General features: G+C 44.6%; 2 protein-coding genes across 19 annotated transcripts in view; both read left to right on the forward strand.

The window, feature by feature from the left end:
* PRIM1 (DNA primase subunit 1) overlaps positions 1–3,551 on the forward strand; it is a 48,483-nt gene extending 44,932 nt beyond the window's left edge. The window contains exon 13 of the mRNA XM_068265167.1: positions 3,188–3,551. Within this exon, the coding sequence (XP_068121268.1) occupies positions 3,188–3,207 (20 nt within the window). The 3' untranslated portion in view covers positions 3,208–3,551. The remainder of the gene's footprint in view (positions 1–3,187) is intronic.
* Positions 3,552–12,699: 9,148 nt separating this feature from the next.
* The window catches only part of NACA (nascent polypeptide associated complex subunit alpha), a 61,688-nt gene continuing 57,230 nt past the window's right edge, over positions 12,700–17,157 (forward strand). For 4 of the 18 annotated variants that reach the window (XM_068267540.1, XM_068267543.1, XM_068267541.1 and 1 more), the window contains exon 1: positions 12,700–12,799. The gene's annotated coding sequence lies outside the window, so the exon portion shown is untranslated. The remainder of the gene's footprint in view (positions 12,800–17,157) is intronic. The other 14 variants (XM_068267549.1, XM_068267550.1, XM_068267551.1 and 11 more) reach the window with 9 other exon arrangements.

Here is a 17,157-nt window from a genome sequence, read left to right on the forward strand (position 1 = left end):
AGGCAGCCACGTGGTGACACACAAGTAGCAGACAGTAAGTGAGAACTCTGTGTTGAGGGCGGCAGGAAGGGACAGAGCTCATCACTCTGGTCTGTGTTCTTATCATGGTGATCTCCTGCAGCAAAGCAAAGGACATGTGAATTTTCTCACCAGCATCTTCTGTGTACTGTGAGCCTGGGGAAAGCTGCTATATAAACACTGAGTTTTACAACTTACACTGCCCATACATTGCTCTTGGCAGGCTCAATGTACACAGCAGCAGGTCAGATGATTCACAGGTCCTTTGCTTTTATAAGACCTGCTGCAGGAGGTCATCCTGATAAGAGCAATGACCAGCAATGAGTGAATAAGGAAGTAGATGCTGGGGTAGGGGGAGGTATTAGACATACATAGGTTAAGTCACTTTCTTCACACACAGCTCTTCAGTCCAATTAAGCCTCATCTACACGGGTGGATGAGGCGGCGATGTGGCTTATCAATCGAGCCGCTGATGCGGTCCGATTGATAAAATCCGACAGGACGGATCTTGCTACCGCCGATTCCCTGCTTGTTCCCCGCGAAGGGACAATGGCAGGGAATCAAGCGGAAGATGCACGGCGTGGGGACGAGCGGGTATCGAATCCGGCGGGGACGCGGAAGAGGCGATATGGCGGCTAATCGTGCTGCCGGATCCCCGCCTCATCTACACGTGTAGATGAGGCTTAAAGCACAACATAGGAAGATGGATCCAGGAAAGACTCCTGAGGACACATGTTCCCCAATCCATCTTCCTGTGGGCGATATTACACGGGGGACATTACAAAGTCAAGCGTTTGCTGTACTTTGCACGGAGTCGTCGGGAATCTTAAAGAGACACTATAACTTAAAAAATCTCTCTGGGGTATACTTACCTCAGAAGGGGAAAGCCTCTGGATCCTATTAAAGCAGCCCATACACTCAGCCGATTTTCTGGCCGACCGATCGATCGCGATCGATCGATCGCAAATCGGTTGGCCAATCGACCGATCGACGGCCGATTTCGATCGATTTCGATGGATTTCCATCGAACTAGCAGGGTGGAAAATTTAGGTCGATCTGATGAGATTGCTTATCAGTTTGCATTGGCCTTAATGGAAATCTGATGGCAAAAAGATGCCATCAGATCGAATTTCAACAGATTTCAAACTGAAATCTATTGGAATTCTATCCTGGTAAAAAATGTTCTAAAAACGCATCAGATAGATCATCAGATGCATTTCTTATCTGTCTGCTGCCAATCTGACGAGTGTATGGGCACCTTAAGGCTTCCTCCACCCTCTGCTCCAGCGCTGGCTCCCCTGAAACCACAACCGACAGCCTGTGTTGGCTGTGGCGCAGACGCAGTAGCACCTGCAATATTTTCCTTCCCCGGCTCCAGCGCAGGCATAGTAACGGCTTTTCAATGTGCTCAGACCGAAATAGCCCAATTGTCTGCTCTACTGTGCAGGCGACTGGGGGGGCGCAATTTTAGTGTTTGCCATAGGCGCTATTTTACCCAAATACGCCACTGCAGGAGTGACATAATAAAATAATGGTAATCACAGTAAAAGGTTAAACAGGATTGAATAAAGGATATAAAGTTACATGTCCACTAGGTAAGAACTAAATACACTCCCAGAAATAGAAAAGAAGTTAAAAAGCATAAATAATGCATCATACAAATAAGTTACAAGAGGGGGAAATAAACTGTATAAAGTGTGAATCCTGGTTTATTTTCTTTTATGCATACTAATGCATATCACTATGGGTTGAAATCCGAATGATCATATTACGTAAATCAGGATCTTTATGCTCCATTTCCGATAAATATTGAACCAGTATTTTCCCTGGAAATTTAGTGGGCGTGGCTCCAAATGCAACATATTTAGTCTTCAAGTGCCCCATTCGTGTGGTGAATCGTTCCTCCCCATACCTTGGTATAGCTTTCTAGTACTCCACCGAGTGTGTGCAAGATTTCCAGTAACCCTCCCCCAAGCTAGATTCTAGCGCACCCTCACCTCTCTCCAAAGTATGTTCCAGCTCTCTTGGACTTCCTCTAGTAGTGTGTCCCCAGCTTTCAGGTTTCTAATAGTCATAGACAGACTACCTGTGACTTCTCACAGATGGAGGAGCAGAGCTGCATTATGATAGCCAGCTGGTCATGGAACCTCAGCTGGGTGGATCGTCAGTTAAAGGACACCCAAGGGGAAAATTAACTAATGAAATAAAAATTGTATCTATCCTCCTCCTAAAAATTAAGATATTCCACAGTTTTATTATACATTTAAATTTATTTTTTTTTTATTTTTTTTACAGTTTTGATTTTGCTCAATAACACATTCAATGAAGTATACCAGAGCTAAAATCTATGAAGTATTGACCTTTTTTATTTCTTTCCTGCTCTCAGAACCCATTTTCTGCTAGAAAAGTGTTTTTGTAGTTGTAATTTCTTATCAGTGAAGGTCACACTGTAGTCTGACCCAGTCCTGACTCACAGGAACTGCCACTTACATACCTGATGTTAAACTCTTTCAGAGAGAGAAAGCAAAGAAGGAACGCAGCATATTTGTGTGCTAGGCACTGTAAATACATATGTCTATCTCATCATGTCACCTCGGGTATACTTTAAAAGGGGGCTGTGGAGTTAACCGGTGAACTGCAGGGAGCAACTTCTATTCATACCTAAAGCCTGGTACACACTTTCAGGGCTTGTTCACATCTAGGGCTTTTCTGCATTTTTCCAATCGATTTTCCATAAAGATGAACAGAAAATCGATCGGAAATCAGATCGGACATGTTGGAAATAATCGATCTGACTGTAAATCTGCCAGAAATTAGAGTTCTACCAGGCATCAGAGTTCGCCTACACAATATGCTCATAGTATTTAAAATCTGTTGAGCACATTTTACATGGTGGTGATAAATTGGGCAATCATAATTGAAGGTGTGTACCAGGCTTTAACAATATTCCTGTGCAGAGCATTTGAGAGATTTGTCTACTTCCTGATTTCCTTTGCTTGCTGTTTTACAACATGTAACGCTGTCTAATCACCAGACAAATTTAGTATAAGCGACAAACTGGGTAGAAACCAATGCAGTCTTTTAATTATTATGGACAGAACACTTTCAAAACTGCAGTTTCATATATGCCTCATTTATAGATCCTTTTTTTTATTTTTTATCTTTTTAGATCTGAAGAGAGAATTTTAAGGATGTGCTTTCATGCCTGATGTACAAGGACCGTACTGAAGTGATTTACAAACGCAGAAATGAAATAAAGAGCAGTGCACTCACTATGAGGACTTCAAAAGATCCAGTCCTGCAGAAAGATCCCAGTTTTGTTAGGTTTTTACCTCTCCATCCAGTGTTTGGTGTGATCAGTGAAACTACTTCCTTTCCGCACACTTCTCAAGCTCGTATAAAAAAAAAAGTTGTGAAAGGACTTAAAATCTTTATAAGAACTTGAGACTACTTTTGTAAATTCCATCACTTAAATGACACCTTTTTTCCACAAGTTGTATCTTTTTACAAATAAACTGTATTATAGTTTGTTATATTTTGTGTGTTGATCTCCATTGGAAAAGTTCTATACAAAAATATTCAGATATATTCTAATGTAGACAAAACTCAGAGAAAACATATGGTGCCCCATTCAAACCCTCAACCATAAGGTTCCATCAAGCTTGTAAAGCCCTAGTACAGGCTCGTGTTTGGGTTGTTTTGTTTTATTGCATATTGTATGGAATACTGTATATCTCCTCTTGAAATGCTTTCAAGGTTTTGTCTATTGCACATAAGCAATTATTATTTAGTGTATATAAAGCGCCAGCATCTTTCTGCATATTTCCACAAGCGGCATCAAAAAACCTTGTTAAAAAAATCTATTAAAGTCCAGCAAACACAGTGCTCGAGGCTCCAGATCGCTGGGAAGCGGAATATATCACCAAGTACTAGTAGGTGATAAAAAATCTGTAGTTAAATTTTTATTTTTTTTGCGGGAATTACCTACTTATGCAGACTTTTACCGCACTTTTTACGCATGCGGGTAAATGATGTGTACAACTTAACGCATGCGGTAAACGATCATGCGTAAAATTTTGTGAATGTCAAGATGGTCTTATTTCAGTCGGGAATTTACCTCAAGTGCATTTCCGCATGCGGAAAATGATTGTGAATAGAGCCCAATGTGGTCCCGTAAGGTGAATCCAGCAATCAACTGGACTTTTATTTTTATATCACCTGTAATTAATGGGAAGACTTTATTTTTAGAAGTATTGCTCCAATCTAAAATTACATGTTATGCAATTAAATAAATGTTGTGTACTCTAATATAATTGCGATTTTCAGCTGCTTTGAGGGATTGGTGCCACCCAGATAATACTATGACAAAATGGCAAAAAAAAGTGGTCTAACACACCAGTATTGGCATAGCTGGGAATGGTCAATGAGATGCAAGTAATTAAAGAGAAGAGGGCATAGACATTAATGAACAGATTTTTATAGGTTAAAAAAAAGCAAATCTTTAAATTTTAAACATAATATTCCTCTGTACCATAAATGAATTCGTATGCAACATTTTAAATATGACTTCAATACCACAAGCACCACTCTTACCAATGCATGATTAGAGAATTTGAAGATGTACTAACATTCTTTTACCTCCACATGCAATCTCGCCTGCTTCAATGTGATTCACCCAGGATGAGCTATCCCAGTGATGGCTAACCTTGGCACTCCGGCTATGGCAAAACTACAAATACCATTGTGCCTCTGCCTCCCGAGTTATGCTTAGAGCTGTCAGAATATTGCAATGCCTCATGGGACTTGTAGTTCCACCACAGCTGGAGTGCCAAGGTTAGCCATTACTGAGCTCTCCCAACCATTCTTGGCAGGTAATACACTATGCAAAGCTATGGCATTAGATCCAGTGCCACGGTCTTTGTATGTTGTACTACTGTGTGGAGGTGGAAGAAAAGGCCATACAATAGAGCCTTCCTGGTCTTCACGCCTTCCCGTCATTCAGCACTGCCCCTGGTGGAAGTTATTCCACCTACTAGATCGAATAGCTCTTTGGCACTCCTCAGCCAGCCTGCAGAACTACTTTTCTCCAAGTAGTGCCGAAGACAGGCACATTCGTACTGCGCACCTGCAAGTCCGGGGTTGCGTATGCGCAGTATGGATGTGCTCGTCTTAGAAACTACTCAGGGACTCTGGTAGTTCCGGAGGCTGCCCAAGGAGTGCCACAGACCTAGCAGGGTGAGTAGCTTCTACCGGGGACAGCACAGAAACCACAGGAAGGCTCTATGATATCCAGAGCCTTCCCTCTGCTTGGGTATGTATGAAACCTGCAATGAATTTCGTCACTTAAAGGACACCTGAAGTGAGAGCAATATGGAGGCTGACATATTTATTTCCTTTTAAACAATACCAGTTGCCTAGCAGTCCTGCTGATCTATTGACTGATTAACATCAGAAACAAGCATGCAGCTAATCTTGTCAGATCTGTCAATAATGTCAAACATCTGATCTGCTGCATGCTTGTTCAGGGTCTACGACTAAAAGTATTGGAGGCAAAGGCTCTGCAGGACTGCCAGGCAACTAGTATTGCTTAAAAGGAAATAAATATGGCAGCCTCCACATCCCTCTTGCTTCAGTTTCCCTTTAAAGGGAAGATCCGTGCAGACTATAAAAAAACAAACTGCGCTTACCTGGGGCTTCTTCCAGCTGGCAGTCGATCGGTGCCCTCGCCGCAGCTCCTCTTCCTCCCGGCGTCCAACGGTGAAGAAGCCGACCTCACCAGGTCGGCTTCATGTGCGCTCCACGCCGACCTGGTGAGGTCGGCTTCACCGCTGGACGCCGGGAGGGAGAGGAGCTGCGGCGAGGGCACCGATCGACTGCCAGGAGCTGGAAGAAGCCCCAGGTAAGTGCAGTTTGTTTTTTTTATAGTCTGCGCAAACCTTCCCTTTGAAGAGGAACTATAACCCAGGATTGAACTTCATCCCAATCAGTAGCTGATACCCCCTTTCCCATGAGAAATCTTTACCTTTTCTCAAATACATCATCAGGGGGTTCTGTATGGCTAATATTAAGGTAAAACCCCTCCCACAGTTTGATGGCAGGGCCATGTTACTGACAGTTTGCTGTCTGTGAATATTGTTGCATCGTGGGAAATAACTGCTGTTTCCAATTGCCAAGCATATCCCTCTGTGCGTAGAACTCTGTGAACAACAATCCAAGATTACCTGGCAAAACTAAAGATGTAGCCACCTTTATTACCTGTATTACATTCTTAAATGTATCAGAGTATGGTGGATCACTCCTCTGGCACGATTGATGTGCTGTGGTCGGTCTGGCAGCACTCCAGATTTTGTCTAGGAGCAAGGAAATAAACTGGCACCATCCACTATGTTATATGCTCTTTTATTTCAATAAAGCTAACGCATTAGCAGCTTGTTTAGCGACAACCAATAGGTTTGTAGTGGGAGGTGACCGCCGCTAATGTCCAATAGGTATTCAGCCACATAGTTCCCCATCCGGTCCGGCGAGGCATGGACCGCAGAGATTAGCTAAGAGCTATGAGCTCAGGGTATTGGCCTCAATTCACTAAGCTTATCTCCTGTCTTTAATAACTTCTGAGCTGTTTCTACAGTTATCACCATGGTGGTAACTGTAGAAACAGCTCAGAAGAGTTATTAAAGACAGGAGATAAGCTTAGTGAATTGAGGTCAATATTCTGAAACCTTACTGTGCACTATATAAACAAGTGAGATGTCCGTTCTACTTTGTAGACATGCGGCAGCTCTTGGAAAAAGTGTCGGCTTCAAAGCGTCGCTTTTCATGCTGTCATGCAAATTTTGAAAGAACATAAAATTTATACTGGATGGTGGTTTTCTTCCTTGCTACTAGAATGTAATACAGGGAGAGGAAAGATTTTACAATAAGTAAACACTGACTAAATTTGAGTGAATATTGTAAAATATAAGCAATACTATTTATTTGTTTTAAAGTGGACCTTCAGCCTTAAAAATAACTCTATCCTAACAATGTTAGATAAAGTAGAAGGTAAATCTACTGTATAACCCAGCTGAGCAGTTAAAAAAATTTGGGCATAGAAACCCCCCCCCCCCCCCCCCGCATACGCCGTTTTCGTTCGATAGTATGTGTCTATAAGTACGCATCAAGAGACGCATAACACGGCTCTATATAATCAACTTCAAAGCTAACATGTGTTGCGTTAGGGGCACGTTATGCGACCTTAACGTTGCATCTAACGCAATGTCTTGGTGTAAAAGAGCCCTTAAGGTTCAAAGACTGAGCGCTGTGCTATGTACATGATTGACTAATATGTACTGTATGTATAGCAATCGGTGAAGGGTTTTGCTGGGGTTGTGAAATGGTTTGTCTTGCATCTTGTGGAAATAGGTAGTACAATTTTGTTTTTATTTAAAAAGTAATAAACAGGGCTGGCCCTAGGTTTCACAGCGCCCTGAGTGAAACCTGATTTTGGTGTGCGCACACACACACCACACCCCCCCCCCTCCAGTTGCTTACCTCTAATAGAGAGAAAGAAAGGAGATGGCAACAACTATACGTCAATAGATAATCTCATACTGTCCAGATCAGGCCTACACATCATAAGGTACCAAGATGCATTATAAAAAAACGTAAAAAAGAATATATATATATATATATATATATATATATATATATATATAATATATATATATACACACACACACACACACACACTACACACACTACACACACTACACACACTACACACACTACACACACTACACACACTACACACACTACACACACTACACACACTACACACACCACACACACACACACACACACACACACACACACACACACACACCTGGTGCATCCACGATTCAGAAGTGTCTTGTAGATGTTCTCCCCCAATTATTGTCCCCCTTTTTACCTCATATGTCCATGTGTCTCCTCCACTCCCCATGTCCTCTTGCCCTCCCCATGAATAAACAGGCAGCACGGCTCACCTAATCCATTGGCCCCAGCAGCAATCCGAGACCTCTCCCTCATGGCTCCCCTGATGCTGGCTTGTGCAGAACGCGTCATCAGCAGAAGTCCGTACTAGGGGAGCTGTGAGGGAGAGGAGAGGTATCTGATCGCTGCTGGAGTCGATGAATTAGGTAAGCCATGCTGCTGCTTTCTATTTATTCATGAGGAGGACGCGGGGAGCGGAGGTGACACGGGGACAATACAGGGAGTGCCCGACATCGCTGCAGTTTCTTATGGTGGTTCGTAAGTCGGGGAGTCCCTGTATTTGACATATAAGACGCAGTGACTTTTTCGCCCCATTGTTGGGGAAGAAAAAGTGCATCTTTTATGCCGAAAAATACTGTAATCCAAAGATTGGTCGGCAAGTTATTTTTCAGACTGAGTTTACATACATTTTTTGTGTTGCGGTGGGGATGCGATGCCACTGTCACATCTCGCCCAAATGCAAAAAATTACTAACACATGACCGACAGGGTCATATCCATAGCGTTTAGCATGACTTAAAGCAGTGCTGTCCAACTGGCGGCCCATGGGCTGCATCCGGCATGCCAGGCCTCTTGCTGTGGCCCGTCAGCCGCTAGCTCCATGCCGTGCACATCTTCCCCCCCCCCCCCCCCCCCTACAAGGTGCCAGAAGGTAGAGCGGCAGTGGAGTGATCTTAAGGTCCGTACAGACATCTAATTTTTATCTGCAGATGCTTGGCCAATTTTACCACTTCCGTGTAGTGTGTACCTACACAGTCTGTTCATGGTATTCAATATCTGTTGGCTCTCATGCTACATGGCAGTTGTAAAATTGGTCAGTCATCTGCAGATTAAAATTGGATGTGTGTAAAGGAGCCTTAGCCAATGTTGAGATGATGTGGAGTGATACACACTCCAGCTGCATCACTCGGAGCTCATGATTAGTCGGCTCAGTGTGAGATTTGTAGCCGGAGCTCCTGCACTCTGGGAGCACTAAAGACTGGAGTGCTGGAGGAGTTACGCCCCAAAAATGGTACAGGCACCGCTTTGCTGAGCGCATCGGAAACAAACCAGTCAGCTGTAAACTCTCTCATAGTGAATCTTTGCACCAGCATTTTGTGGGTGATTTAAAAAAATAGCCTGCGCTTGAAAAAAGGCAGAAAACGACCCTAGTGTGAACGGGCCGTTAAAGTATCTCTTTCTCATCTCAAAAAGTTGGGTGGGATGCAAATGGAAAGACAATGCTAACTCACCAAGCAAGCACTACTGCAGTCCCTGCTATCTCCCCCCCCCCCCCCAAAAAAAAAAATATAATCTTGCAGTGTTTTCCCTGAAATACATGTAATCTAGCAGCATTAACTTCCCCAAAATACACATAATCAGACAGTGTTTCCTCCACAATAAACATGATCTGGCATTTCCCTCAAAGTACACAATCTCACAGCATTTCCCTTGGCTGCATTTTCCCACACAATACACATAATCTGACATTGGTTTCCCCAACATATACTCAGTTCCTAAGTTGTCAGGGAGTGAATTACAAAACACTCTGAAAAAGTGCTTGGAAAAAGCGCACAAAAACAAAAAATGCTTGCGGTTTAATTTTTAGGTGTGAATGGGGCCTCAAGGAAACCAAAGCTGTGGATAAAACCAGATTTGACACTCACCCACAGCTTCCTCCTGCTGCATAAACATGTCTGCGTCCTACGCCGTCCTCGCACGATCAGCCCCGGTAACTTGCTCAGCACGGTGGCGTAGTGGTTAGCTCTCTCGCCTTGCAGCGCTGGGTCCCTGGTTCGAATCCCAGCCAGGGCACTATCTGCAAAGAGTTTGTATGTCCTCTCCGTGTCTGCGTGGGTTTCCTCCGGGCACTTCGGTTTCCTCCCACATCCCAAAAACATACGGATAAGTTAATTGGCTCCCCCTAAAATTGGCCCTAGACTACAGTACTTACACTACATAATATAGACATATGGCAATGGTAGGGATTAGATTGTGAGCTCCTTTGAGGGACAGTTAGTGACAAGATATATATATATATATATATATATATATATATATATATACACACACTGTACAGCGCTGCGTAATATGTCGGCGCTCTATAAATACTAAATAATAATAATAATCGGTCAGTCTGGGTCTACTGTGCATGCGCAGAAGACACAGACTGGACCCAACTAAAGCAATTACGGGGCTGATCGCGGCTGAACAGCAGACCGCGGGAGGACGGTGTGGGACACAGACGTGTTTATGGAGCAGGACGAAGGGTAAGTATCAAATCTGCTTTTATCCACATCCACAGTGGTACACTTTAAGACATGCCCATACCATTCCTTTTACCACCCCCTGCCACACCCCTCGCCATGCATACTACTAAAAATTCGGAAAGCAAAAATGTAATTTTAGAATTCAGACCACCCTGGTCCTTTTTATCATAATTAGTTATTCTTCATATCAATGCTTGGAATTTAAAAAAATCAATCAACTGAACCTAAAGTAAAAAAAATTTTTTTTAAAAAAATGCCCATTTACTTATTTGGGTCTTCTTCCAGGTCCACCTGCTTCCTTGCCGTCATCCCGTGCTCAGCCGTTCCTCTGCTGTCCCCCTCCATAATTCGGCTGACTGGCGAGTCAGCTTAAAGAGACTCTGTAACAAAATGTTAAGCCTTATGTCTTCTATAAGTTCCTATACCTGTTTTTATGTGGCCTGTCTTACTGCAGCCTTTCCTACTTGCACTGTCTCTGTAATAAATCTTATAGCCTTTCCTCTGTCGTGTCTGTCGGCTGAGGCTGGAATGTGCGGAATGTGCAGAATGTGCAGAATGTGCAGCACTGCTTGTCATTGGCAGAAGCTTTACATACCCCCTCCAAGCTCTGCATGAGTCACACAGTAAGCTAGTTCTCAGCCTATGCTACTGTGGTTAGAAGCCAGTCTTTTGTTTGTAAACACTGCCTAAAACTGTTAATTACAAACCAGGATTGCAGCAGGGAGTGGCAGAAACAGCACAGAGGGGCACAGGAGAAAATAAGGAATAGAATGGTATGCTTTTTATTGTAAGAATATTAGAGTACAGATTCTCTTTAACACTGAGCATAGGTGGCGCTGGCTGTGTGCATCCTCTTTCGTGCTCCCGCGGCCAGGAGTGTTCTGTGCATGCATGGTAACAATTTTTGCTTACTGTGCAAGCGATAGAAGGCGCGCGGCACTGGGCCGCGCATCCAGTGTTGGTGGGGGGCACTGGTGGTGCGCAGGATAACTGCAAGGGACCTGGAAGACTTCAGGGGACTAGAAGAAGCCCCTTATAAGTAAATGGGCAGTTTGTTTTTCATGTTAGAGTTCCTTTTAAAGCATACCCGAGGTGACGTGACATGATGAGATAGACATGGGTATGTACAGTGCCTAGCACACAAATAACTATTCTGTGTTCCTTTTTTTCTTTCTCTTCCTGAAAGAGTTAACCAACTTAGCGGTATGGACGAGCTCAGCTCGTCCATTACCGCCAGAGGGTGCCGCTCAGGCCCTGCTGGGCCGATTTTTATGAAATAAAGAGCAGCACACGCAGCCGGCACTTTGCCAGCCACGTGTGCTGCCCGATCGCCGCCGCTCTGCGGCGATCCGCCGCGAGCAGCGGCGAAAGAGGGTCCCCCCAGCCGCCTGAGCCCTGCGCAGCCGGAACAAATAGTTCCGGCCAGCGCTAAGGGCTGGATCGGAGGCGGCTGACGTCCATGACGTCACTCCGCTCGTCGCCATGGCGACAGGAGAAGCCAAACACGGAAGGCTGCTCATTGCGGCCTTCCGTGTTACTTTTGGCCGCCGGAGGCGATCAGAAGAACGCCTCCGGAGCGCCATCTAGTGGGCTTTCATGCAGCCAACTTTCAGTTGGCTGCATGAAATAGTTTTTTTTTTTTATTTAAAAAAAACCCTCATGCAGCCGCCCTGGCGATCTTAATAGAACGCCAGGGTGGTTTAAATATTAGTGATGTAAGTGGCTGACTCAGTCTCGACTCAGATAGGAAGTGACCACAGTGTGACCCTCACTGATAAGAAATTCCGACTATAAAACACTTTCCTAGCAGAAAATGGCTTTGGAGAGAAGGGAAGAGATAAAAAGGGTCAATAGTTCATAGAGTTTTAGCTCTGGCATACTTCAATGAATGTGTCATCGAGCAAAAACAAAACCGTTAAAACGTAGATTTAAACATAAAATAAAACTGTGGAACATCTTAAAGATAGGAGAAGGAAGATAGATACAATTATTATTTTTTGTTTATTTACGCCTTGGCTGTCCTTTAAGGATGGGAATAAAGTTTAGAGCCAATTAAACACATTTTTCGATATTAAAAATGTATATTTACAAAAATCTGTTCATCAGTCCTGAAAAGGGGACAAATGATGGAGATAGAGGGACTAGGGTTTAGTTGGCAAAGAGACAACCAAAAAAGGGACAGTTGGGAGCTATGCACGTGTGTTCTTAATTTCTAAAATCCGCATGACGTACTCAAGTTTTGTTTCCACTAATAGATTTCTACACTCCTCTTAGAAGCCTAGCGAAATTCATTTATTTGCTGAACAATAACACGTCCGTATATATGAAAGTCTGCTATTTACTACTGAATGCCTGTGGCAGCTGCGGTCCAAATATAGACTGCAGCACGTGTTTGTGGACAGCAGATGGAGTCCCCTGGCAGCTGGCCACCCGGAAGTATTACCTACTGCAGAGCGACATCCCGGAAGCAGTTGCCGCTGAGCGTTCTTTCCTCAGCCATCTTGGACCCGAACTCTTCACTCAGTAAGTGGCACGTTTCCTATCCGTTGTCATCCTGAGTACTGACGGGGTAAATCGCTGTGGTTGGGAGGTGTAGTGACCGGGGAAATGCCTGGGTTTGGCCTGGGGGTCATATGTCAGTGGAGTGGGGGTCAGGCAGGGTGGGCACCGGGGAGGCCGGAGCTGGAGAAGTTTCATGTAGGTGGAGCGCCGGTTCCTGGGAGATATGGCGGATAGCTGTGCTGGCCGTTCCAGCAGGGTCAGGGCTGGGTCGTAACTGTAGTTCTGCTACAGAATATTGTATGGTTGTTTCCGCAGCCGTGGGGGGCGAGCTGTCATGTATTAGGGGACTGATGCTATAGCCCGGATTGTGCTGTATGATGGTTCCCTCTGCTTATCGCTTTATAAGTTGCTGCTTCCCCATAATCATTGCCTCACTGGCATATCTGTGAGCCCTTTAGCTTTCCTGTAATTTCTTCTATGGTGCATGTGAAAGGTAGACTCTAAAACTAAAGTTCCACTATCTGCCAACCAGGTCATTTTTTTATTCCACAGTTGATACAGTTCTAGGGGACACTAAAACGAGTGACTGGATGTTTGATTTTTGTGGTCAAGAAACCTTCACTTTCTTATTGGAAATCAACTATCCTAGCATTTAGGGGGACAGTTCACTGCAACTTAGTTCACCGTTCATGGTTCTTATAAACCTGTCCCATCCTGGGATCACCTAAGAACAGGAAGGGTCTTGACTGCATACATGATCCTCTTACACAGTACAAACACTACTAAATTTAGATGAGGATTGGGCGTGTGTACATGTCTCCCCCAAGCTGGTTTAAAGATCTAGAATGGTAGATCTGTAAGTCACTCCATCTAGAGCTGCATCATTGTCCCTCTTCCCTTCCCTATAGATGCAGGCAAGTCACTCTGTTATTGCAGATGGGACCCAGTGAGAAAGTCCATAGGGATTCCAATCACAGCAACATTTACAACTTGAAGTATTCAAACTGGGTGTATCCATGTGAGAATATTACTGCAACCTGCCTGGAAACTATCAGCTGGAGAGGGTGCTGTCCACCTAATCACGTTAGCCGAATTTCCCTATGGACTTTCTCGCTGGCTCACTTTATTTAGTGTGTACATAGCGCAAGTGTGAACTACAAGTCCCACAATGCATTTGCCTTTATGACTGGCTGTCAGACTCCTGCATTGCATTGTGAGACTTGGTTCTCCAGCTGTTAAGGAACTAAAAGTTTGTAGATCACTGAACCATACTAGTTCAGAGGAAACTGTACAGCGGTCGACCTCCAAACTGTTTCCAGAGGGGTGAAGTCCCAATCGCTTTAAGCAATGACCGTTGTGCATGTGTGGGCAACTTTATGAAGGCAAACTGTATAATGAATACTAAAGATGTTTAATGCGAGGTGATGCAGACTTTTATGCAAAGTTTTAGAGCTTGAGGTGTGATTTGACTTTGTCTATATTCAAGCTTCAGACATTTGCATAATTCAGCATAAACTTAAAATTATTTGTATCTCATTTACTATCACTAATGAAAACAAATTACATTTGATTAAGTTCCTTTTTGCTCAAGAATGTGTGAACTGTTCTGTGTTGGTCAGGAACTTTTAACAGGACTTATCAGATTTGTAAGGCTATTGATTATCTCTCAACTTTGTTGATTAATCAGCGGTTAGGTAATAAATGGTTTGTAGACCAAGCCTCATAAATGCTTACTCTTGCCCGCTGGAATAGGGACTCGTTCCGTTGGGTGACAGTTCTGAACTGTTGTGTATAGACACTTCGGTAGTCTAATGCTGGGGATACACGGTACGTTTCCCCCTTATCAATTGAGCCGCTGATGGCTGGATTGATCATTTCTGACAGGTCCGATGACCCGCTCGATCCCCGCGGGCGGACAATAGCGGGGAGTCGAGCGGAAGATAAGGAAGCGCCCACGGGAACGAGCGGGAATCGATCCGGACGTCGGCGGGAGTCGATCCAGCGGCTAATCGGGTTGACCCGTGTATCCCCAGCATAAAAGCAGACACTCGGGAGGTCTGTCAGGCATTGTTGTCACTAAAGATTTGGTGTTATGCTGGGCATACACTGGTCGATCCGGTGGCCGATTAGCCGGCGGATCGACTCCCGCTGCTTCCCCGTGGATCGATTCCTGCTCATCCCTGCCGGCGCTTCCTTATCAGCAGCTCGATTCCCTGTCATTGTCCGCCGGGATCGAGCATCATCGTCGGACCTGCTGAATATTATCAGCTGGCCGCATCAGCTGCTCGATACACGGTACAGAAACGTACCGTGTATCCCCAGCATATGTCTACTTTAGGGGACCCAGCAGAAAACCTCATAGGGAACAGTTGTCCAATCACAGCACCCTCTACAACATAAGGCGTCGGAAACCTAGCTGTTTGAGAGAGTGCCAACCACCAATCATGTTAGCTAAAATGCCCTGAGGTTTCCTTCTGGGTCCCACTAAAGTAGCCTAGTGCCAAAGATCTGGTGTGCAAAATTGTTGGGTGACATCTGGGATTTATTGGATAGATAGGACAGCTACCTTGGCCAAGTTTCACCTAGCAAGTTTCACCTAGCCCTGTGCAAAATTCTGGTTGTGCTTATGGTTATGTCTCTCAAGAAAACACTTGCGCTATGTACACACTAAATAGTGTGTGGGAATGACTGTAGAGAATCAGCATACATGTGATTTGTGATCTATCAATTTTTGTACACAGTCTGTTAGGTAGGTACACACCATTCAATTTTCTGGCAGATTTACCTGCCAGATTAATTATTTTCTACATGTCTGATCTGGATTTCGATCAATTTTTCATTTTTCCGATCGAGTTCCGTTCACTTCTATGGAAATCGATCGGTAAACCATCGAAAAAATGATCGGAAGATCAAAAAATTATACGACATTCAAATCAGACATGTTTGAAATAATCGATCTGGCAGGTAAATCTGCCAGAAAATTGTATGATGTGTACCTAGAATAACATGAACAGTAATTTCCTGAGCAGAGCTCCTATGATAGATCATTTCTTGTGCCCAAGAACCGGCCAGTCGTGTCTTGTTTCCAACAACTAGTATCTAGTCTGAATAAGGCTTTAGTAACAATTTTCAGTTCATACCCAAAAATGAACTGGTGAAGGCTACGTTGGATTTTATGGTGCTCAACAAACCTAAACATTTAAATATAAAAATAGTGTATACGTAGGTGAGCTTGGGAGTGGTCCATGAACTGGAGTCAGCAAGAGATTTATTTAAAGGGAATGTCCAGGCTCCCTAAAAAAAATAAAAATAAAATCTACTTACCCAGAGCTTCCTCCAGGCCCTGGAAGCTGCTATGTCCCACACCGCAGCTCTGCTCTCAGCCACTGGCTTCCGGTCCCCTCTGCTGAAGAGGTCGACCTTGTGAGTCACTCAAGTCCACGTTGTCCGTAGTGTACTGCGCAGGGGCAGTAGTTCTGTGCTTGCGCAGTACACTCTGGACAATGTGGACTTGATTGACTGCTACGCAGTAGAGGATAGCCTCTGCATCGGCAGGGACCTCGGCCCGGTAACTGAGAGTGGAGCTGTGGTGTGGGACATGTCGGCTGCCAGGGGATGGAGGAAGCCCCAGGTAAGTAGATTTTTTGGGGTGGGGAGGTAGAGTCTGGCCATTCCCTTTAAATTTAGGAGGTTGGCAATATGAATTTCATTTGGTTAATTTGATTAAAGGACAACTGAAGGGAGAGGGATATGGAGGCTGCCATGTTTATTTCCTTTTAAACAATACCAGTTGAGCATTCGTGTGGAACAACAAACGTGTCAGAATTAAACAATACCAGTTGCCTTGTAGTCGTGCTGATCTATTTGGCTGCAGCAGTATCTGAATCACAACAGAAACAAGTATGCAGCAATCTTATCAGATCTGACAGTGATGTCAGAAATGCCTGGTATGCTGCATGCTTGTTCTTGGTCTATGGCTAAAAGTATAAAGCCTCATCTACACGCGTAGATGAGGTGGCGATGTGGCATATCAATCGAGCCGCCGATACGGCTCAATTGATAAGATCCGACAGGACGGATCTCCCCACCGCCGATTCCCTGCTTGCTCCCCGCGAGCGGACAATGGCAGGGAATCGAGCGTAAGATGAGCGGCGCCGGCGGGGACGAGCGGGGCATCGAATCCGGCGCGCAAGCAGGGACGTGGCGGGCACGCACGGACGCGGAAGAGGTGATCCGGCGGGTAATCGTGCCGCCGGATCGGAGCCTCATCTACCCGTGTAGATGAGGCTTTAGACGCAGAGGATCAGTGGGATTGCCAAGGCAACTGGTATGCTTTAAAAGGCAATAAATATGGCTGCCTCCATATACTTCTCGCTTCA

The sequence above is a fragment of the Hyperolius riggenbachi genome, chromosome 2 (genome assembly GCF_040937935.1).
Source record: "Hyperolius riggenbachi isolate aHypRig1 chromosome 2, aHypRig1.pri, whole genome shotgun sequence".
NCBI lineage: Eukaryota > Metazoa > Chordata > Amphibia > Anura > Hyperoliidae > Hyperolius > Hyperolius riggenbachi.